Below are 23,799 nucleotides of genomic sequence, written 5' to 3'. Positions count from 1 at the left end.
GAGTATCACTCTTCGGAAGTTAATTAGACACTAAGAGTAATACTCTAGAAAGCTTTGAGAGCAGATTGTGTAAAGACAGCTCCCCATATAAATCATTACTATACCTCAACTCTGAGTTTCCATTAATTATTAAAGCTTTCTAGGCAAGCTAAGCAGATATTTCAAGATGCATATTTCAGAAATTTCCACATGTTAAAAATTAAGTACTGTCAAACAAGCTGGGCCAGGCAATGAGAGCCTTTGGAGCTCCCCATCCCAATGTACTCGTCACTCATCCCATCTCTGAGGGATGTGTCAGGCTCCACTGTGCCACTGCCCCATCCAACCAACGCTTTTGGGGCTCTTCTCCCTGTATTTGGGCATATCTGGGGATGTTCAGAAACTCTCCCTGGTTCATCAGAGTACTTTGGGTCAGCAGAGTTCTTATACTGTGGCACAAACTAAAGGAAAAGGGGGTGTGAAATAAAGGATTAGGCAGAGTGGGACTATGGAGAGCAGCTTGTGTGAAGAACCAAAGCCTGGCTGGATGCTAGGAATCGAGGCACTTCCCCTCATCTTCAAATTTCTCTGTGATATTTTCCTTGCTTTTGTGATCAGACTTGGAAAGAAACAGATCTGGACCAAAGATGTAATTTGAACAAACCCTCCTGGCATACTCAAATGTTGAGAGAACTCAGACTAAGCTGGTCCATGACTTTTTTTGGAGTTTAAGTAGAAACAAAAATCTACTAAAATGCTCTCATTCGGGATGATGGCATTAAGTTCTCTCTAAGTCCAGCTTCCCAGTAAAGTATTGGAGCAGGGATGTTGTTGCTGGTTTTACTTAGATTTCCAGTATTTCCATCTATGACTAACAAAAATATGGTTTAAGGTATTCTGAAATAGATCTGCTTCCTATGTAGGTATCTCTTGAACTTCTGCAGTTAAAAGAAAAGAGGAAAATCAAGGGATTTTTAGTCGTTGCAAATATGTGGGAATACAACCCTATTCTATTTGGTGGGTCATTTTTTCTGCATTAAATACAAGGTAACTTTATTTGCAAATAAAAAGTAGGCTTGGCTTTTTTCTTGTTTTTTTTTGGTTTTTGGTGGTTTTTGTTTGGTTTTTTAAACAAACAAAATAGAAAAAGATTGGCAACCAAAATATTCCAAGGATTTGGAGGGAGTAGCAGGGTTTGGATTTGCATGCAAAGCTTTCAATGTGATGAAATGTACCCAAATAGAGTGTCGCAATTTTCGATTATTCAAATCAAGATACTGCAATATTTTTGGACACTCAAGGCTTTGAGCTGTTTATTTATTCATTTTCTTTCTTTACTGCCTTTTTCCCCTGAGAAACCTAACAACTGAAATGCAGCAACAGCGCAGAATATTTATCGGAGAATACAGGCACTTAACAGGATTGCAAAATTCCAAGTTCTCAAGAAGAAAAAGCAGCAGGCATTAAACCAAAAGCTGCTGATACTGTACAACTTTTCACTTCTACAGCTAAGAGACATCTTCTGCTTTCAAGAAGACGACTAAGCTTAGCTGAATAAGTGTTGGAGTGCTTGTCATCCAAACCACACAGCAGAAGGAGACCCTTGCAAAAATGTATAAACCCTGTGTTTTACCACCCAGGTAATATTTGAAAACAGAGTCACTGATGGATTAGCTAAGAACTAATGACTACTGAGGTAGCAAACCAGTTGTGGAAATAGAGCAGCCATGATGAGTGGTTTGAAAGATTGCAGGCAGCGACATCAACAGTATTTTCAGTTGCAGTGTTGGCAAGGATAGGTGGTGCTCTACAAGAGATAAAGAGCTGCCTGGTCCCTGGAAGTCCGTGGATACCTGTCTGGGCAGAAGGATGCTACCTAATGTGAGAACCACAGCTAAAAGAAATGGGCACATGGGGCTGTGGATACAGAGGCTAGGCTGCCTGGGCTGCCCTTGGGTAAGAGAGCAGAGGGTGAAGTGTTGTCCCCAAGAAGGCAGAGGGTCTCCATGCCAGGACCTCAGAGAAGCACAGTTCTCCTCAAAGATTTTATTCGCATTTGACAGATTTTTTTCAGAATGGCCACAGACCTCCTGCTTGCTGCTCACACTTCCAGCAAATCATGTGAAGTGTTTGAAAAACTCTGAGATCCCGTCCTCAGACTTTCCGTGGGCAGGACAAGTGGTTTTGCATGAATCCTTGTCTGAACCCAAGATACAGCAAGAAATAAGAATTAGCAGCTTCAATCATATGATCACCTCGTATGTTAATGGATGAGGGAGTAGAAATAAGGTTGCCTGAGCAACCTCAGTTCTGGCATTGCTTAATATCAGAGTATTTGGCTAAGCAACAGGAATCATTTCCTTTTGCTACTGAGTGGGTTTCTTGGACAAGTCTAGAGAGCACATTGCCTACTTACACTGCTGGGAGTGAGGATACAGATAAACATCTCACTTCCACTACCTCAGCAGAAATGGGAAGGATCATCCCAGTTTAGGGTCTGAGGTTGTCCATAGGGCAAAATAACACATGCAAGTTCTGCCTGAACTTGCACCCAGGCAAGTTGTTCCCCAAAATAAAGCACGTTTCCAATCTGCTCTGCCCTTCCATGATTTCTCTCACTAGAAGCCAACTGAACCTCCAACAACATGAACAAATTCTTTTCAAGCTCAGGATGGAAAGCAATGCCATCCTCAAAACAAAACAGGGAAAAAAGAGCCAGTTTCAAATACAAACATGAATTTGATACTATTTCACCTGTGGTACACCTTTCTCCACCTCATTTCAGCCTGCTACATATTGGAAAGATTTTGATACTTAAAAGTACAATACAACAAATACAATACAACAAATAATTAAATATTATGATTGTGTATGAAGTATCATGGTACATTGAATCAGACAATTCTCCCCTTTTATCTACAGTCCAGAGAACTGCATTTTTTTCTTGAAATTCTGTAGTATTTGAAGAGAAATGGTCCCGGTTTAGAATGACAGTGCTCCAAACAGTTCTTGTGTTTTCCATTAATTTTCGGTTGTATTGGTATTCTGTTCCAATTAGCCTCTGTTAGTGCTTCAAAGCTCTATCTTATCTGCAGATAACATCAAAGATGAGAGCTTCCAGTTTTAAATTTGATTCGTAGTTATTTTAAAGATACAAAGGCATCATTTGTGAATAGCTGATCAAATAGAATAAATACGTCTTTATTTTGGCTCTGAAAGGGCCAGAAAACTACTTTTCTTTTTGAAGTTCAATTTAGTTTAGACATCAGGCCTTATTTTCAGGGTGCTGAACTCCTGGAGCTCATGTTTTCTTCAGCTGCAGTTGCATGTGCTCAGGCAGGAAACGTATTTCCTCTTACACAAAACTTTGAGACTTCACAATTTTCACCTTTCCATAAAATCGTAGGATGGTTTGGGTCAGAAGGAATCTTAAAGATCATCTGGTTCCAACCCCTCTTCCATGGAGAGGAACAACTTCCCCAAGACCAGGTTGCTCAGAACCCCATCCAACCCAGCCTTTAATGCTTCCAGGTCAACTTTTAGTTAGTCCAAATCACAGATCTTTACAAAGCACCTCATAGAGGCATTACCAAGAAAGATTCCAAGTAACCCACTTGATCACCAACCTGTTGGCTCCCTTAGGACAAACTCTTAATCTCTCCTGCCAGACCTGTTTCCCTCCAGCTGGAAGGAGACATAATCATGCAGAAGGAGCTTGACCTGAGGTTTCTTATACCCCAGGGAGAGCCTACCTAAGAGTTCACCAAGTTGCTGATTTGTCATTACTGCTGACTTCTATCTGGCCTGAGCAGGGTTTAAATAAGCCGAACAAACTTAGAAAAAAAAACCCCAAAACTCCTTTCAGTAGTGGTTATTTTCATGGTTTAGTAGAACCAAACCACTACAGTTAGCTAAGTAGTAAGAGTGCTGACTTCAAGACAACTACAAATTCCTTTGACACCTTCCTGAAATAATGTAGAGATCTAATTTTGTCTTTTTCTTATAAGAGTAATTTAGACAAAACCCCTCCTTCTCAGCTCTACTCAGCACCTCCGAGAAGCGACCACATTTCAACCACTGTTGGGAAGCAGCTTATTTAAAAGCATGAGGGGAAAACACTCAAGTCAGTTTTCTCTCTGTTTAAAAAGCACAGTGATTTCACTGACATCTTTTCTGGGATAGTGCTGTTTAGGGAGCAGCTGTCAAGCTTTGCCAGTCAGCAAAGAAGTCCGTAAGTGCTCAGGTACCTCTTCATTAGAAAATACTTGCCACCAGCTTTTTACATTTGATGGAAGATGAAACAAATCACTCTTGTGCCTACCTGGCTCACAAATAATGTTAAAGACAGGGTGATCTGCTTGTCAGTGTTCCCAGTATGCATTTGCTGAAAACATGAGGGATTTTTCTCTGTGTTCCCACATGGGTCATACTGATGCTCAGGAAGCTGCCTCTGTAGTTTATCAGACTATGAAGAGTCAGAGATTAAAGATATGCATGGATTCCTGAAAGGGAATAAACTGTGGGGGCACATGTGCAATTTGGGAAGCACAGAGCTTCATTTCTGGCCTGCACCAAGCACCTATAAGGCAAAGGCAAGGGATTTCCACAGAAATTCTGCAAATGTCCACCTAATGATGGTGGGACCACAACTGGTCAGGGCTAATGAGCACTTTAGAGGACAGGATGAAAGTTCAAAATGACCTTCACAAACCAGGAAAACAGTATGAAGAAGATTAGGGTGAAATTCAGGAAGCACTGCTGCATAATCCTATGCTTAGTTAGGAATAAACAGTTGCATTAAAAAGGAAAACAACATTGCTGTGCTGCAGAACAGAATCTGGGGAACAGTGTGAATTATAAACCAAACATAAGTCAACAATTTCATGCCATCATGAGAAAGGCAAACATCATTCTGGGATGTGCAAACAGGAAGAAAGCTTGTAAAACCTGCCAGTAACCTCACTGCTCTATCCCACATGGGCAAGGCCTTAGGAGGAATGTGACCACTTCTGGACACCTCACTACCAGAAAGGTGACACTCCAACAAAAGTCATGACCACAGGCAAAAAAAATTTGATCTAAATGTAAGTAGAGATAAATAGGGCACATGTGATAACATTCCTTCATATGCTGTAAGGATTGTTGTAGAGGGACGGAAACTCAGCTTTGCATGAGCATTATAGAAAGGACAAGAGTTATGGGTTGAACCTACAGTGAAGGAAGAGTTAGGATAGACATCATGAGAAGTTTATGTATTTGTTACCAGGACTGAAAAGCACTGGACTGCCTGGAAGGGGCAGCTGCCTGAGTGTCTTCATGGGACTTCAAGGACAGCTTGTCTGAGCGTTGGCAAGACAATCCTGCATTGAGCTAAACAAGGAGGTGACTGTAAAAATATTCAGCTAGGGGCTTTGCAATAATCCAAGATATCCAGCTCCTAGACAGCAGTACAGAATTGTTTCAATGAAGACATTACCTTCATTTTTCTACATATTACACCTGTACACTCCCATATAAGTGATATAACTATTGTTGGTTGCACCAATCTGCCAAAGGATACAACACCTCCATGAGATGGTCACATTCTTGTCTCACTTATACCAGTACGTACTGTGATACAGCAGCAATTATTCAGCTTATTTTCCATCTCATCATAACAAGTCTTTCCCAATTTTTGCTGTAATGCCCAAGAGGCTTTCAGTTATTTGTCCAGAAGGTCTCCTGTAGCAGGGATGGATCCCTCCAGGCCAAGGGACATGAGGGGCCTGTTTCACCTGCCTTTCCAAATGCACCAAACTGAGCCTCTAAAAGATCAAATCACCCCATAACCCCAATGTTTTGAAAACCTCTTGAGTTTAAGATGCTTTCCACCCAAATGACAGGGCAATGCAGAAGCACCTGTAAAGACAGCACATGCAGAGGTCATGGGGAATGTGGCCCATGATGGGCAAAACATGACACAGTGTGGGAGGATTTCCTGCTATAGGCCAGGATGTATAGAGGCACACATAGCTCATGTGTTACTACAAACTCATTATAACCTCTGGGCTTTAATTTTGACTGGGGCTTCTGGAGGGAGAGAGAATGCCTAAGGCCACAGCTGCATTCAGAGACCCTCTCCCAGTTTGCATGGGGCTTTCATGGCTCCAGGGCTAGTGACTGGGTCTTTCTGCCTTCCCCATCCCAGCACCACACTCATCCTCAACTTTATTTCACTCTGGACCTTCATCCTCTTTTCCTAGCAGTGTCCCAATTGTCACTTTTTCACACAAAACCCAAGAAAACTCCCTGCCCTCTTGGGCAATGAAAGAGGTGCACTCGCTCTCTTTTCTTTACTGTTCAGTGGAAATATGGACCATTCTTAATTTCACTTGTTTGAGATTTCTCCATGTTATTAGTGACCTCTATACTAACCTGCCTTTGCAATCCTTTTCAAGGTTTTATTCCATTCTCCAGCCTGAACATGTTCCCAGACTTTCACTGACCTACAGTGGCACCGAGTGGAAAAGTGAAATAAAGCCCTGTGTCTCCTTTTGCAGGACACAGAATTATTGAAAAATTATCTGGAGTGTCTACAAGGCAGAGTGATGAGGAGTAAAATCCTGTCTTTGTACTGCTCTGGGTCTCTGCAGCATATAGATCATTTGTCAGTGCCAGTTTGAGGTAGCCTCTCCAAACAGCCTGTTTTGCATTTGAAGCACTCACAGGACATGATGGTTTGGCTAAAAAACCATGCATTTTACATGAAATCACCAGGATAATTTGGCTGTATATCGTGTTCCCACAACTTAATATTCTACCTACAGATGCGTGATCAAGAAGAGATTCCTTAACTTTGACAGGGCACATCACATTATACTCACTTTATTATTGGAAATGATCACCCCAGGGTGCAAAATGGAGCAAAGACATAGTTTCATCATACTTCTTTTTTTTTTTTTTAATAAACCACATTTACTGCAGTGTGGGGTATTCCAAAGCTACAGAGCGCCACTTGCCCGTGGACAAGTGGCTATATTTTACCTGGATTGTGCAAGAAAGAAGTAACTGCTTAATTCAATGCTGAGATGTGTAAAATTCACGCTGGAAAACTCAACTTTTAGGCACACTGTTCATATCCTCCAGTAAAAAGTCATTTTAGGGCATGAAATTAAATATTTTAAATGCTGTACCCACAGATGTAACCAAAAACTCTCCTCACTATGGCTACAAATCCTTGTACTCAGGATAGGATCCAGTACTGGACTCCTGACCTTAACATTAAGGAAACTTTAACAGTTTTGATGCTTGCTAGGACCAATGACAAGATTTCTCCTCTGCTTTGATAGTTATTACAACCAATTAAAGTTTCTTATTCTCCAAATCTGCTAAGACTTGACTGCAGTCCCAGTTGAGCAGACCAGAAAAACATACTCTTGAATCTCAACAAGCACTTGACACAGTACATTTATCTGGGAACTGATTGATACCACATCTATTTTGGCATTATGATTTTTATTTTTAATCCTCCATTTAAATACCCTATTTCACAATCTGGAAGGAAAAGGAACATGGGATGGCCCATAGATATTTAGTAGCTATAAAATAAAACCTATGAAATGAAAATGAAATGAATTATCAAACCATAAACTAAAGTTCGGTGCTTAAAATGGGCCAGGGCTTTAAAAATTCAATTACAGCTTTAACAGAAACAAGTTTACTCAATATCTTAATAACCTTCTCTCATAATGTTTTTTTCTTCCTTTGCAAAGCCCAGCATTACTGAGGATGTATGGCAAGGTTGCCTTTCCTCTAACTACTTTAAGATTGATTAGGAAACAGAAATATTGATGCATTTATCCAAAATAATTAAATGAAGCAAAAAATAGCCCACAGGAACATGTCTCAGTAGAAAACTGGAGCTGGTCAAGATTATGAAAGGTTACATTTAATATTCCTGGGCTGAAAACATTAGGACCATTAATGGAGAATACAAAGAGTAGGAAAGTTATTTAATGTTTTCTTAACTCACTGGTGGGTTATTTCATGTTCATTAATTTCCACAGGTTCACAGGCTACCAACACCTGGGGGTCCTGCAGGGTGTCTCAGGACAGCAGGTGGAGAGAACATCTCGGAGCACTAATCTGCATTACCTTTGTTAAAGCTCAAAGTCAGGTGGAAGGTCAAATACGAAGGCATAAAACCTGATATAAAGTCAGGTTTGTGTTTGCCTGGTGTTGTCAAATTGGCATTGTCATAGTTTGGGGACACATTCAGCAATGGGCTGCCTTCAAGCACCACTGGCTGCTCACATTCCTGGAGGTTGAGTCCAGGCTCAGTCCTGGCTCCTGTTGGCTTCAAAGAGAGTTTAAGTGACAAAATCCCCGAAGGACAAGACACTTGGGGCTGCTATCTCAAGCAACAGCAGCTTTCAGTCTGTGGTTTTAGAAGGGCTTTCTCCTCATCTGTTTTACTTTCTTTGGGAGGCATTATGATTTTGAAAAAACCTCTAGAAAAACAGCAAGAATGTGCCAGATGAACTAGAGAATTTTCACTCTAGTTTAGTTTGGAAACCACCCATATCTTCATTTTAAACAGCAGCTTCTGAAATGCAGAGAAGCACCAGGTCCAAGTTACAATCAGACAGGTCTAGACAGCTCTGTGTGGAGTGCAGATGATTTTATTAGGACCCACCAGGAGCTCCATAGCCTGACAAATCCAGCTCAAGAACCAGCACCACTGGTAAATTTAAAGCACTGCAGATGCAAGAACATGAAAAATAGGTGTTTCTGGGAGAAAGAGGAACTGCAGTTGAAAAGATATGATTCTCAAAGCTGCATCCAAGGAGAATGGAACAAAGATCTTAAAATACTACCCCTAGAGTTTTCCCCTCTGTGGTTGTAATTGTTTCTGAAGTACCCTGCTTAAAATAGGTTTTCAAACTATGCAAGACTAATCATTGCTATTTGGAGATGTAAGTAGGCACTTAGCATGCAATTCACAATTAGCTAAAGATGATAGAAGAATCTCAGTCATGTTGGCACAGGAGATTTTAAAAAAAAGAAAGAAAACATTTTTTTTTTCTAGCAAGAATGACATGTGATGGGAGAATAGAGGAAGATAATTGTCATAACAAAGGGAATATGTTATTATTTATTGGCCACACTTAAGCACTGGAATCCTGGATTATAGTATCTGGTGACAAATGATGCTTGAAATTTTGTAAATATCACTTAAAAAGTATGATAAATGACTTATTCTGCACCTACTTCACAATCAACCTTTTCAAAATTCAGTTCTGGAAAGCAGAGTGACTTTTTTGGTCCTATATGAAAAGATTAAATGCCTGAGCACCCTAAAATCTTGCTCTCTTTAGGCTTCACCCTACTCCTACTAGCAATATTGCTGGTAACTACGGCAAGAGAATTTTTAAAAACAGCTAACAACCTTAACTTTGTAGTGCCTTCAAGGCATGGCATAGTCCAGGCTGTGCTGCTGTCAAGCCCACCCAGCCCTTGTGCTGTCCCCAGCAAGGACTACTCAGCCCTGTGGCACTGGAGGTAAGGGCTGAGCTGCCCTTCGGGGTGAGGATGGATTGCACCCTCCTGAGCTGGGGAGAGTCACAGCACTCAGCTCCCCATGGGCTGAGACCATTTCTTTGCCAGAGTGACAGCTGTAAATAGATATTTAGTGTCTAATTTCTGTATCCCTCAGTATCTTAACTTATATTTAGCCAAAACCATGACACATTTATCTGATTTGTTGCTATTAATTTCCTGGTTCCCTTTCTATTTTCTTCCTCCTCTCACAGATTCACTGGGTTATGAACTGCAGTAATAACATTTCCAAACCATTTTTTTTCTATTTGAAAAGCTTCTGATTTTTTTTTTTTTTTAGAACTCCACTAGTGCTGGGATGCTGATTACCCTCCTCCTTCCCTACCCTCCCCAGCTCTAGAAGTGCATGCAAACAACAACGGAAGGGGGGGAAAAAACCCCAAACCCTCAGCAGTAAGTTGGCTGATGCTGGCAGCAAGACAAATCTGGCACCACACAGCAGGCAGGCAGAGAGTGCACGGCTCATCCTCTCGGTTTGCCGGTGTGTGGGAATGCTGGACACCAACACCCAGCGAGGGATTCAGCCAAAAGCTCCTCTCCTCAGCGCCTGAACCCTGCTGCTCTCTGCCCCGGGTGAGAGATACAGGTAAAAATAGAGAAATGCTTGAGCTAACTGCATTCAGTGGCAATATAAAGCAGTTAGGAGAAGCCCAGACTGCCTAATCTTATTCCTAGCAGGCAGTGGAAGTAAACCACAGTGCAGGGGCTGTGCACGTAATGCCCTCAGGTACCGGGACTTGTTCGGGATTCTTTGCATTACAGCAAATAAATTGGTGCAAGTGGCAGTAAAGATTTTTTTTTTTTGGGGGGGTACACTTTGTTCAAGTTGTCTTTATAAATATTTATTACTATTTATATAATTATACCTCTCTGACAGCAGGCTTTACAGCAACTTTGAGCCACAATAAACAGGCAGCCTGGATGCCTCCTCCTCAGCCTGACCGTACCTATTCTATGTGTTATGTGTTTATCTATTACCACCATGCTTTGAGCTTATAATTCATTTCATAATGTAATTTATAGTTACATTACAAAAGCCTCCCTCTACAAACAGCAACCATGTAATATTGATAAAGCATTTAGGGACAGAACATAAATTCAATGGCTCAGATATTATATAGTATCAATAATCTGCAGGGAAAAAAGTGTCTGTGTAACCATGCACAATTTATTATGGCAGGAATCTAAACAGAGAACATTTTTCTCTATCAAACTTTCTTTAAGAGAACTTGACATCCCCAAATTCTTTTCTCTCCCACAGATGTCAGAGGATAAGACAGACAAGGTAAAAATCAAACCAGCTGAAAGTTTTGAACATGACAAGCAAAATATTTCTTGGCTGAGAAAAGGTAAGTTACATTGAGTTATTAGTTACTGGTTTGTGTTCAGACATTTCTCATTTTTAAATTTTTTTTAAAGAAAAATGCAGAAAAATACCTTATAGGCTAAAATATGGCCTGAAATTTCTACCATAAAAATTCCATAGCTTGACTTCTCTGTAAAATGCATGTACAATTTCTTTTGGTACAGAAAGGCCTAAATTACCAAATTTTAGGGTAACCTGAGAGGTCATTTTTCCAATGTCCTTGCATTCCTGGGAAAGATTTTTTTTGACCTGAAATATAAGAAGTATTGATGATCATCTTAATTCTGATAAAAAGTTTTTATTAACTGAAATGTTTAATTAATGTTTTTATTAACATTACCCGTTACTGAATTGAACTAATATTAATTTCATTTTCTCAAACTTGAGTAAAGATCAAGCCTGAATCTTTGGATTTGGCAGCGCATTATCTTAGAATAAAGTAACTTCAGTTGTCAGCGGTTTGTATGTACAAAACCACGGACCCTCAAATGTGGAGAAGTCATAAAAGACAAGTAAGGGAACCATTCAGGTTTTAAAGGCCGAAAAATAAAGGGCATTAAGTAACTAATTTGCAACAAATACCAGTATTTCAAATACTACATTCTACTTGTTAAGCTACTTTTTTTAAAAAAATGAAAAAAATTGGAAATATTTCCTTATTGTTTGTACACATAAAGAAGGAAGGTTCTTAGGATGTATTTCTTGCCGAAAAAAAATTGGTTTGCCAAGTTAGGACACAGCTTATTACATCTTTCTGCATATTTGTTGGTCATAGCAGAATCACTTCATTGCATTTCATACAGACAAGTAGGATTTGAATTAAATATAATTTCCAAGAGTAGACTTTCAAGATGCACAGGATAGACGTTAAATGTCCATGGTTAGGTGCAAATTATGGTTTTTAATGAGAATGGTTGTATTCTAATCCTAAAAAAATTATTTTGTAAAGACTCAACAGGTGACCTCATATTTTGAAAACACCAACTATGGGGATATTGGGCAAAAGGCACATTTATAGCCACTGTTATGTCATCTGCAAGATGTGCATCACTGTTTTAAGCTCATGTAGATAATTGTACGTTTGATCTTTTAGTTGCAATGGGGGTTGCAGCAAAGTAGGCCTGAATTAATGCCCCTGCCTTGCAGCATTCCATGTTTACACAGCATTTGAACAGAATGAAAAGCTCCTGCTGGAGCAGGGCTCACTGACTACCAGGGCTCACTGACCAAGATGCAGACTTGGCTTGGCTGGACATCCAAAGTCCTTTGCTTGCAAGGGGTCAGTTAACTTCAATAACAACTCCGCAAGCAGAAACTTTGTAGTTTGAGTGTCCCAGAGAGGGATACAGCTGAATGGGCAAACAGCAAACACATAACTGAATTGAGTATCTATTCCATCACTAGAGAGTAGAACACAAGAGATTTGCAACATTACAAGGGGATTTAAAAGTCCAGAGGACTTTTCTCTGAACAGAGTAAGATGGATGGCAGGGCTCTCAGAGTCCCATATTGTTATTTACCCTCTGGTCCAGACCTCCTCCAGGAGCCAGGTACAGCCCTCACAGCTGTATGTTACCTGAGCTCATTTCACTTAGTGATGCTGCTTCACAAGGTTTTATTTCTCCAGTTTCTAAGGAGACCCCATGCAGAGTTTCAGGATCATTAGCAACGTTTTGATTGTTCTGTACTTGGAGGAGCTACAGTCTCCCAGAAAGAGCCAAGTGTTGGCTATTGGCAATTCTCTTTTCCAAAGTGCCACAGAGCAGAATTGGGCCTTGAAGGTCTTCTACAGCAATTGAGTCAATAAATGACTGTGTCTCATGAGGAAAGAAAATATTCCTTGAAATAAGAATATGGAAATTATTTTGTCTTAAATTGAAGTTTGTTTTTTTTAAAAAAATGTTGTTGTTTCTTTGCTTTAAGCACTTCTGTGGTATGCACTGGGATTTTAGAATATGGTGAAACAAATTGTCTGGAGCAGAAGCTTAACTTCTATGTTTAAATGTTTTAAAAATACCTCATGTATAGATTTCAGGCATTCCAATAAACAAAGAATTGTGGAGAACAGACTTGTACTGTTTCCATCAGGCACAGTAAGAAGACTATATGTTCTTTTAGCATCCAGTGTTAAAGAAAAGTTATTTTTATTCATGGTTTTGTATTGATTATTTGTTCCTTCTAAAGAAACAATCATGAACCACATAGTATCAGAAATAAACAACTAGGCTGTGGTTTTAGTTTCTTTCCTAGACTTCATTTTTTTCTAATGCTTTGCAAAGTAAAAGCTCACGGACTGGTAGTACAGTGGGTCAACAGCAAAATAAGGTATCTATAAATTTTTGTTGTCTTTCAGCATTAGAAACTGTTTAATCAGGGCAGGGGGGATTTTGATCTGGCTACCAGTTATTTATCTTCCACTTTTTCTTGGAAGAACATAATTTACTTCTCTCTTGAACCCTCTAACAGCAGAAATCAAAGCCTCATTCTGAGAGAAAACTTCCCCAAAGCAAAACAAGCCAAATCAGCCTTGTGAAAAGTGTTACAGAAAAAGAGTAGGCTGGGCATCTAGGGTTGTATCTTATCAGCAGGAAGAGCATAAACAGTTCAGCTCACGCCTCTGTCTCTCAATAAATCATTTTTACTCACTGATGTGCCCTCACAACCCTGCCACAAGTGCACCAGGAAACTGATAGGAGTTAAAGATGATACAGGGACATAAATGTTGCACAAGTCAGCACAGTCTGGGACAGAAACACGTACATAATCATGGCCTTGGTCTGTATTTTTTTTAAAGGACAATGACACATCTATCCTTTCCTTTTCTTTCTTGATTGTACTACAAGGCTTTTTCTGGTGAAGGGTCCTCTGCAGCACCTGCAGATTGTAGAACCATAATGAAATAATAATCAGAATGTAAACAGGGGAGAAAGTGTTAAATGTGTTTCCTAGGTTTGCTTAGACTTTAAAAAAGTCCCAAAACATCTCTATCTCTTGAGGCATTTAGCAGGGAAGTCTAGATGTGGATAACATGAAAGACTCCCAGGGCTGAAAGTGAGAACAAGGATGGTGAAATGTTTACAATTCTGTCCCAAGATGTCTCAGGGTAAAGAATATATACACCAGCAAAGTTTTCTGATAGTATGGAATATTCTTCAGGACTATTATTTCTAAAGATCACACAACAGATGAGAAACCCTGCATCTGGAGGGTATGCATCAGACCATCACATGCAAATCAACCAGAATCAGTATGAACGACCGTGGAGAAAAGCCAGTTCTGCTTGTCTGACCTTAGCACTGATGTGAACCAACCCAAGGAACGCCTGAGATATAGCAGCAAAACCAGACAATGACCCCTATTTTACATAGAGGTGGAGACAGTTATTACTTTCTTCCTCCCATGGGGAAGAGCTCATTGCTGGAGATGGGAGTCACTTTTGGATGGAGATATAGAGATCCCTGTGTTAGTGCTTACAAAACATCAGGGCAGAGTGAAGCATTGGATTCATTAGCAAAGAAGGACTTCAAAAGTTATCTGCCCTGAAAAACTAGATCAGGAATCCCCAGTGCATGTGTTGTCTCCACTTGTCTTGCCCTGACATGCACAAAATAACATAGAATGTGAATGTACATGTATAAATAAAGAACAGCCAATCTAACTTGAAGATAATATTAGAGAAATGTCCTCTCCAAGGCCTTGAGTCCTCACCTGCGTCATGCACTCACAACATTCCATGGAGACAGAGTGACAAGAAAAGTGGGAAGTGTTTTAAAGTGGGAAAAAAAAAAAAAAAAAAAAAAAAAAAAAAAAGGAGATATTTGAATTAAATGCTAGGAAGAAATTCTTCCATGGGAGGGTGTCCATGGCCAGGTTGGACGGGGCTGAGATAGTGGGAGGTGTCCCTGCCCATGGCAAAGAATGGAAGTGGATGACCTTAGAGGTCCCTTCCCACCCAAACCACTCTGTGATTTGAATGTGCAATAAGCAGATCCTCACACTCCAAACAAGAAGCATCTCTGGGCCCCTAACCAAACATGGTCATTAGAGGGTCCTGTAAAATCTGGAAGCAACACAAGACATGCCTTTAGAAAGGCAACGCTCAAGGATGAGCAGCACTCCCAGGAGCTGACTCTGGGATGGTCCCACCTTGCACAGCACAGCCACGGCGCTGCCTCTTCCACACGGCCAGGGGCTCTTTCCACCGTGGCAGTGATTTAGTGCCAGATTAGCAGCCATCTGGTGGGAAAGGAGGGAGGTCAAAGCAGAGCTAAATTCACACCAGCCTCAGCATGTGGCTTTTGGAGTTCCTTACAAACAAATCTCTCGGTATCACTCGATGATTGCAGCCATATGGATACGTGGGAGCAGGCAGGAGCTTATCTGACGGACATAAAGCTATAAAAGGTGACACTGATTTTGCACAGGGACCACAGTGGTCTGTTCACTATTTCTGCATCCATTGCAACGCAGGGGAAAGCAATGTGTGAGGGCCTCACACTGCCCTCCCATGGTTTCATCCCAAACTGGCCACGGCAGCCCAGGAACGCAGATCCAAGTCACACAGAAATGAAATTTCATTTCAGGATATTTTCACACAAAGCCCTCCTGTTTTATGCTGCCCAGCTGTGTACACAAATGCCCTCCATATATAACTTCCAGTGAAAAGTTAATGAAATGGCTTCCTTGCTCTCCTGCCAAAAATATAACTGAAATTCTAATCTCAAGACTTTCTCAAAAATAGCCCCTTTTTGCACTAAAATTCCCATAAATCAGAAACATTTTTGTCTAAAATAAGCCTGTTTTCATTGTCTTGCAAACAGTAAAAAGTCTAGCCCCAATTTCTTTAATCCACTTCTCCAGCCAGCAGATTTTCGCTGTAGGGTGAAATTCAGCCCTGTACTGAGGGTCAGTGCAAGGTCAGCACTTAAACCATAAAATAGGGCTTAAGTGGTAAATAGAGCCTCTGTTCAGGATTATATTTCACCCCTTAAAAGGACTACATTTCATATGAAAAGAGAGATTTACTCATATCATAGACCTGGCTGTAGTGACATTATTCAAATAATACCTTATTCCAGTATTAATCCCATTGGGTGAGACTGGGCCACAATTCTTCATGGTACATCCCAGAAATCTAACACAGGAACAGACTATTCCTGACTTCATCAAAACTTCCCACAGCCTGGTCCTGGGATAAGAGGAAAACCTTTCTATATGGCAGCACTCAAAAATGCCTTTTTCCCAGAGCACTCCTCTCCCATTTACCCAGGGGCTTCAAGAGACTTTTACAAGCATTAATAAAATGGGAAGGACATAATGCCATGAGACTGGTTTTGCAGAAGGAGAGTTGTCCTGGAGATACTCAGGGAATTTCCCCGTTTTTACAACCTTCCAGTTTTATCCCTGGTTTGGGAGGACTGGATTAAAAGTACAAGGCTTGTACTTTTGCTGAGACTATTCCCAGCAGAGTGTTTTGATCTGAATTGGATCCCTTCTTTTAGGGAGTTAAATGACATTTTTAGAATTTCTTCCTAAAATTTCACAAGTCAGTGAATGCAATTTTACATACAAGCTTGGACACTTGTTTCCTGAATTTTGCTGACTTGGGTCCAGAAGCTTTTTTCACTCTCTTCTTTCAGCCTGAATTAAGTCATTGCATTGAAAAGCTTTACAGAAGACTGATAGCAAAGAAAGACTTCTCAGTTTCATGTAACAGAAAATGCCAAATGCTTCTCAAATGAATGTTCTAATCCAAGCAGACTGTTTCCAGATAAGAACACCACACACACAAAAAAAGGAGTGCATTTAAAAACTGATGACAAGGATCCCAGGGGGCTCAAATTCCTGAAAGATGCCTTGTCAGCTTCAGGACTATGACCGAATGAATTAATGAAGACAACCTTTCCTTTAAGTTGTAAACCAGCAGATTTAAAGACTCTTCCAATGGAGAGGGAGTATATGAAACCTGCAATGGTCCCAGCTCACCACTCCTAATTACAATGTTATAAACTGAGGGGTCCTTGACCTTTGAGCTGGAAGATCCTTGAAGATGTAAGATTTTGGATGTACAGTAAAGACAGGGGTATTTCTCTGGGTGATAAAGTTTTTAAGGCTTAAAGTCATGCTTCTATGTGTGGATATCCTGGATACCTATAATAAAAATATAGGTGAGTGTTTATTTAGGTTTGATTTCCTGAAGTAAGTTTGTTCTACAAAGGAAAAGTTTATTTAATTCAACTGTTAGTGCTGGGGAAGACTTGAACACATTGTTTCATTCACTACTGGAAATTTTCCAGACCAATTCTATTCTTTGCTGTACTTGGGCAAAATATTCAGAATTTTGCCCATAGTTGTGTCAGTAGCACAAAACACGAAATAACAGTACAGACACTCTTTAGTTGTTGAGTATCTCAGCAACATAAACATTAAAGCAGAACCCACACGTCCAAGGGCCTCCATATCACTTTCTACTTAAGATGGCAAACTGGTGCATGGAAAATCTTAGCCTAAGGGTCAGTGTCAAAGCAATGATAATTCCATTAAAGCAACAGAGCTGCACTGGCTTGCAAAAAATCTCATTTGTCCCAATATGCTTAAGAATAGATACCACTAATCATCCCAGGGCATCACTGCAGCAGGAGGAACAAAGCCATGGCTCATTTTACCACCTCATTTCATAGAGGGAAGGGTCAAATGCCAAACTGGTCTGCTGGATCTGAGACCATCCCAAGTACAAGCCCATCCCAACAAAAACTATGCAGGCCTGATTGAGTTAGAAGGCAGAATAATCATGGATTATTCAGAGCCAGTTTTCAGAAGATGTTTTATAGGCCTGGAAGATTACACACTAGTACGTAGAGCCAAACTGACCATCACAGTCATACAGAGGTGTAGCAAAATCCTTATTATTGGAGGAGTTTAATTAAATATTCAGATTAAATATAATTAGGTTATGAAAAAAATAGACCTCCCCTCATCTCACTCAAGATTTGCAATCACTCTCTAAAATAAAACTGCTTCCAAGTACTCAAGACAAATTGCTGTGAGGATGGACTAAATACTGGACAGGCTGGTGGTCTATTGCTTTTGAAAGATATTACAGGAAAAAAGTGAAGTGAAATTAGTGAAATTAGTTTAAATATTTCTTGTTAACTGAGATTCAACAGAATTATTTTCCATCTATTTTTAAAATAAGTATTTAGAACTAAGTCCAAATGGAAAGAGACATTAATAGTGACTGCTCTAAATGACCAGTAATAAAATCCTGGACACAAAACCCTTCTCCAAACAGCTTGGTGATTAGATCTGTGAATTCAGATCAGGGCTCAGAGCACGTGAACATATGAAAATACTCAAATTCAGTCCTTCCAGAAGAAAACTCTCATCCCCAGCTATCAGATACTCTATGGAGTATCAGGGCTTGGATAGTGGCTCTGTCTGGATTGACCACTTAAAGCTAATTGCTCCAGAGAGATTGAGGGAAGGACACCTGAGTGAAGGGCAGGAGATGGGCTCTAACTCATGTCAGGGAGAGTATTCAGCTATCAGTAAAAAGTGGAAAATCCTTGAGATTCAACACCCCAACCTCTCCCCTCACTTTATGTGTCCCAGTTGCCCAATCCTCTGCATGCACTGTATAGAAGGTTGAACCTGGTGCCTGCTGGACAGAAGGGCACATGCAAAAATTAGGTGCTGAAGCCCTCAGTGTCAGCTGAGTTCCTTAATAACTCTTACTACTCCTGAGATTCATCTCTTTGAAGAGAATTGCACAGGCCCTCTTCACCCCCTAAGTGATATTTCAGTGTTGCAGGGATCTTTGTTATCCCCCTAAACTAAATTAATTTTTATTTTATAGGAGTCAAACAGTCTCTTAGGGTCTCTTGATTATATAGTCTCATTCTAATTTCAGTCTTTAATCTGAATAAACACATTAGAAAAACACAGACACAATTAACTTAATCATAAATTCAGATGGATTGTTTATTATCTGTCTACTTAATGTGCTTATGATTGCAGCAGTTAAACATGATAATGTTGTCTTCTCTCACATATAAATGAATACACACAGCATAGAAATATGCCCAGGAAGAAAAAGTTCTGCCTTAATACATCAGTGGGCTCCAGAGATAGAGAAGTAGATGCACCACTCACTGCTGTGCTCTACAGAAAAACAAACATTGCCATGATACTGTTGAGACATGAGAGCTGATTACTGACAGATTATGTTCTTCTTGCTGAAATATGTCTACAAACAGCTTCAAAGGAAAGAAGATGCTACTGCAGCAGAGATGCAACTAGGAACACTCTGCTTCTACCACTGCACCTGTAATTTAAAGGAAGTGTAGATTTTGGGTAAATAAGACCACTTGAGTTCTTCAGTGTAAGACACAGGTCAAATCAGTGTCTTCTAACTGAAGAAAACTCAGACATCAGACTTAGAGAACTTTTGGCTTTGTGACCTTTGTAAAGATAGTTGTCTTAAATAGAAGTTAAACCATTCTAGCACCAAAAATTTTGTTTAGTTACACGCCCATGGCAACTAAAACTTGTGCCAAAATGCTTTCATGTATCCGCAAATGCTTGGATGCCAAAATTTAAATTGGAATATGATTCTTCCTGTTCCTACAGCATATTGAATATGAATAATTATTTCAAACATGCATCCAAGTTAAGCTGGAGACTATTACTCAGATTTCTCTGTCACTAGACTACTTTTTTAATAATCACACAGTATACCATGATGAAGTTTTATTTGCCTTCAGAATATTCAAGTTTTAACTAAATTTAAAACACACTACACTTTTCCCCTCAAACAAGAAGCTCTGAAAAGTATTCACTATGAAATTTCACAGGCAAAGGGGAAGAAGGGGGAAGATAAAAGAATGGAAACTCAAAAGTCAATTCAAGTGTCTTCAGTTTCACTTTCTGAACAGTTTCCCTTGTCTATAAATATTTTAAAAAATATCAAATTTCCTTATTAAAAAAAGAAGAAGTTGTAGGTTAATTTTAAATCTCTGAAATCCATGTTTATATTCCAGGAGTGGGCAAAACAATAAAAGAGATGATGAGATTAGGGGAAGAAAGCCAAGGGAGGGAATCATAGGAAAAAGCAATTATGGCACCTGGTAGCCATTCTGGCTAGGTGATGTGGTGATCAAATTTAATGTCAGCAGATATTTTAAGTGCTTACTATTTAAAAGAATACTATTGCTATTATAAAACAAGGCATATAACGTATTGAAACGTATCCAATTCAGCTTCCAGCTAAGCAGTATTTTTTCTTTTCCTAGTTTATTTGTGATTCAAATAAATAAATAGCCCATGAGCTTCAGGAAGATATTCGCTCACACTCCTGGTCCCCAACTTTATGACCAACCCTGTTCCACCAGAGGTGATAATCACTGAGCAAAGAAATTCCAAACAGCAGTGGAAGCTTCCCCAGCTCTGGCCTGGATGGAACTACCAATACCTGTAGAAGGATAGCACAGTCCCCATGCCTTGAAATTTTTTCATGAAAAATAAATAAAATACAAAAACTAAGCAGTGGTTTTTACAGTATGACACAGCAGTATTACTTGCATTAGGCCAATTTACCACTTATGATAGCAGTAATAGCACTAAAAGCCAATAAAAGCGGTCTGTTCGTTCAGAGATTGGCTTTTATGGCTTATTCTAAATATTATCAAGTGAATCAAAAGCTGTCATTATAGTGTCTAAAAAGCCTTCGTACCTTGTAAGCAAACAGTGTGACTTTGACAAATAATCATTAATATGCCTGTGTGAGACCAGGGCTAAAAGAGAAAGAAAAAGGAAAACCCAATATTTCACTTTACATAAATCATTAAGATCATTTCAGTTAAATTTCACACAAAATAAAGCAGATTTATATGTAAAATGCCATAGTTTTCCCAAGTTGTTTTTTTTTTATCTCTGCACATTTTCATAAAATAAAAACTTGTTGGAACACTGAGCAATGGGTGATTGGACTGTAATGATGCATCCTCATCAGCTCTGGGAAAACAAATGATGCACGTGTCTAGGTAGTGTCTTTTAGGCCACATCTAAACTAATCTTCCCTTGACTCTCATCCTGCCTGCCAAAAATTTTCTTCTCCATGTTCTCCTGCTGCACAGCCTGATGAGCTTTACGGGGTGGTACTCAAGGTCACACCTCCCATGGCCAGATATCCCTGCTGGCTGGCTCTGTAGTGCCCTCATTTCTTATTGGATTCTCTTGCATAGGCATTGCCTGGGCTACCTGGAGACAGGAAGAAAGATGGACAGGGTAGGAATGCAGCAGGAGCTTCAGACCATCACGTGGGAAGGGTGAGCACAACACCACATAAGAGCATAGGTATTGGAAAGGCTGGGCATGGATCGTGAAAGAGTTTGACTATATAGTCCAGACTTTTCTCAATTAAAAAAAAAAAATTAAAGCATAAAATAACAGTAAAATCTTAGTTGCACACACACCATGTGCCACTTCTGCTCATAGAATGATTTTTCAGTGCAATGTCAGCAAGAGCATTTGAGAGTCCCAGTTATTCTGAGCACCTTACAAGGAGCCTGCCCTTAGGTCTGCAGGGCATAGCACTTCCTCCACCTCCCCTCAGCCCCCCAAGCCACCCCCAGTGACCTCTTAGCCACTCTGGCAGACATCCAGGATCTGAGCACGTGACTGTGGCCAAGAGCCTGGGACAAACTAAGTGCCCTGAGCCAGGCACGGCCACCTGTCAAGTGGCCTTGACTACAAGGCTTGGGCAGCTGGCTCAAGCATTCCTTCTCCCACAGGTAGTGCTGTGCCTCCAGAAGGTTTTCTTGCCCGTTCTATTTACAGTTTTGGGGGCCTCCAGGGATGGCCAGCTGGCACTGACAGCGTTATGTGATCCACTGTCCAGCTGCACGGAGCACATGGACAAGCAGGAACATGTGGTGCTGCTCTGCCAGGGGAATTATCACCCCAACACGGCCCTTGAACAGCCACGTGTGTTTTGCAGGCAGTTAATGGGAGCAGAAAACCAACAGACCTCCAATTCCAAGCTTCTAATTTCTTTGTCTGTTTTTTCTTTTTTTTTCCCCATAAAGAACTTTCCAGAAACACTACATTAACAGTGAGTTAGAAAGATCCCAGGCAAAAATTGGTACACCAGGTTTTGCCTGAGGTATCCTAAACTATGGTAGGAAACCTGTTAGGATTTACTACATGCTTGTGTTTATCCAAGAGGTGGTGTATTATATCCTTGAAATCGACACCAAATAGAGATGCTTCCATTAAAAAAAAAACCCCACCCACTGAATTACGGGTTAGATTATTTCAACCCAAAAAGTAAAAAAAGAAGGTAAGAACTGCTTATCTATTTAGAATCATAGAACATTTTGGGATGGAAGGAAACTTAAAAAGACCGTCTTGTTCCCACCCCCCTACCATGGGCAAAACCTTACAAGGATAAAAGGACTTTGGTCCATCTGAACCTCCTCTTCCAGGCAGAGTCCAGCATCTAACAAGGCTCCTCCCAGACCCAAAACACAAATTAAATATCTGCTTTCCTATTCCCAGGCTTAGGTGGTTTAACAGAGGGTCAGCCATGAAGACCTAGAGACCAGAATCTGCTCACTGAAATTAATTATGTCAGTGTTCCTCTCCCATTCCCAAGAGTATTTTGCAGTGCTGATTTCAGTCTCCAGCTTTCCTGTAAAATGGGAGAAAAAGATTTTGCCATTCAAAGATTTGAGTGATTTGGTCTGTTTGGTTTTCGGGCCGTGGGTCTGCAATGCATGTATTCATCACACACAGTTTTCCTGTATTATTTTTCCAAACTGTTCAATCCCCTCATACTTTAGCCCCACCTTCATTTCTGTCACACTCAAGTTCTCTATTACTGCTGAAGAAAATCAGAGCACAGGACACTGCAGGTTGCTGTGCAACCCAAAACAACCTGCACATGCTGACAAAATGAAAACATCAGATACAATTCTTTAGGCCAAGATTTCAAGAGCAAAGTCACCAGAATTATTCATATGTCTGAAGTTAGACTTGTGCTTAGGTCTGTTGCTGAATCTGCTTCTGATAGAAGATGAAGAATGCCTTGGTTTTGATTAGAGGCCACATCTTGGCTATAGTGTTGCCCTGTTTCTAATTGTTGGTGTAGTCAAGAAACTCTATCCTTCCACTTGAGACCACCTGGAGAAATACATTCCCCACCCCACCCCCCTGAACTTCTCCCAAGACCCCAAAACTTGGCTTTAATATAATACATATTTTCCATTTCACCCCCCCACTAATGAGATGCATTGATATTTTTACCTGCTTGTGCTGTATTTTGTTAATGAGAAATGTTTCAAACACTGTGTGGTAAAGGGATATGGGATTATATACTTATTAATCTCAAGAGCACAGTGTAGACCATACCAATAAGTTACAAGCAAACTGGCAGCACAGGGTTTGAGTTCTGGCAGGGAAACTCTTCCAAGCCTTCCCTGTTCAGCTGCATTTGGCTCTGCTTTAAAACTTTATGCTGAGCTAAAGCTGCTTGGGTCAACTGTGCTGCAAACAGGCTGCACTGACCCCTCTGCTCTGGGCCAGTCGTGTCACAACCAGGGTGACCTGGTGGCCAAGGAGATGCACTTTGAGCAGCTGATCCTTATGGTTTGCTGCATAATATAGAAAACCTTGTTATATGCAGAGAAAACAAAAAACTGTTAGTCATGGTGTGTTTCTGTTGACAGAGAAAAGCTCTTTCCACCCATGGAGATTGTATTTATATGCAGTGATGTCTAAATCTATCTGTATGTGAGTTTACACCAGATGCTGCAGTCAAATACACGCTCCACCTTCTCTCCTGCCCCAGTAGGTCAGCC

The 23,799-nt window shown here is 40.3% G+C and overlaps 1 protein-coding gene and 1 long non-coding RNA gene across 21 annotated transcripts in view; one reads left to right on the top strand and one right to left on the bottom strand.

Moving 5' to 3' along the window:
* Window positions 1-23,799, bottom strand: part of LOC138117682 (uncharacterized) — a 165,817-nt gene that overhangs the window by 129,279 nt on the left and 12,739 nt on the right. For 2 of the 19 annotated variants that reach the window (XR_011154776.1, XR_011154778.1), the window contains 2 exons: window positions 20,673-20,733; window positions 19,273-20,411 (listed from right to left, as the gene is read on the bottom strand). The exons of 8 other annotated variants lie outside the window; for them this stretch is intronic. This is a non-coding gene — a long non-coding RNA (uncharacterized lncRNA). 9 more of the 19 variants (XR_011154775.1, XR_011154773.1, XR_011154782.1 and 6 more) reach the window with 8 other exon arrangements.
* Window positions 10,644-23,799, top strand: part of MDFIC2 (MyoD family inhibitor domain containing 2) — a 43,567-nt gene continuing 30,411 nt past the window's right edge. The window contains exons 1-2 of one of the 2 annotated variants that reach the window (XM_069028211.1): window positions 10,736-10,925; window positions 19,075-19,097. In XM_069028211.1, the coding sequence (XP_068884312.1) occupies window positions 10,736-10,925; window positions 19,075-19,097 (213 nt within the window). Of the gene's footprint in view, window positions 10,926-19,074; window positions 19,098-23,799 lie in introns of both variants that reach the window. The other variant, XM_069028210.1, reaches the window with a different exon arrangement.

This window comes from Aphelocoma coerulescens, chromosome 12 (genome assembly GCF_041296385.1).
Source record: "Aphelocoma coerulescens isolate FSJ_1873_10779 chromosome 12, UR_Acoe_1.0, whole genome shotgun sequence".
Lineage (NCBI taxonomy): Eukaryota > Metazoa > Chordata > Aves > Passeriformes > Corvidae > Aphelocoma > Aphelocoma coerulescens.
Note: the sequence above shows the minus strand (reverse complement) of the source record. Positions and strands in the feature narration are given on the sequence as shown.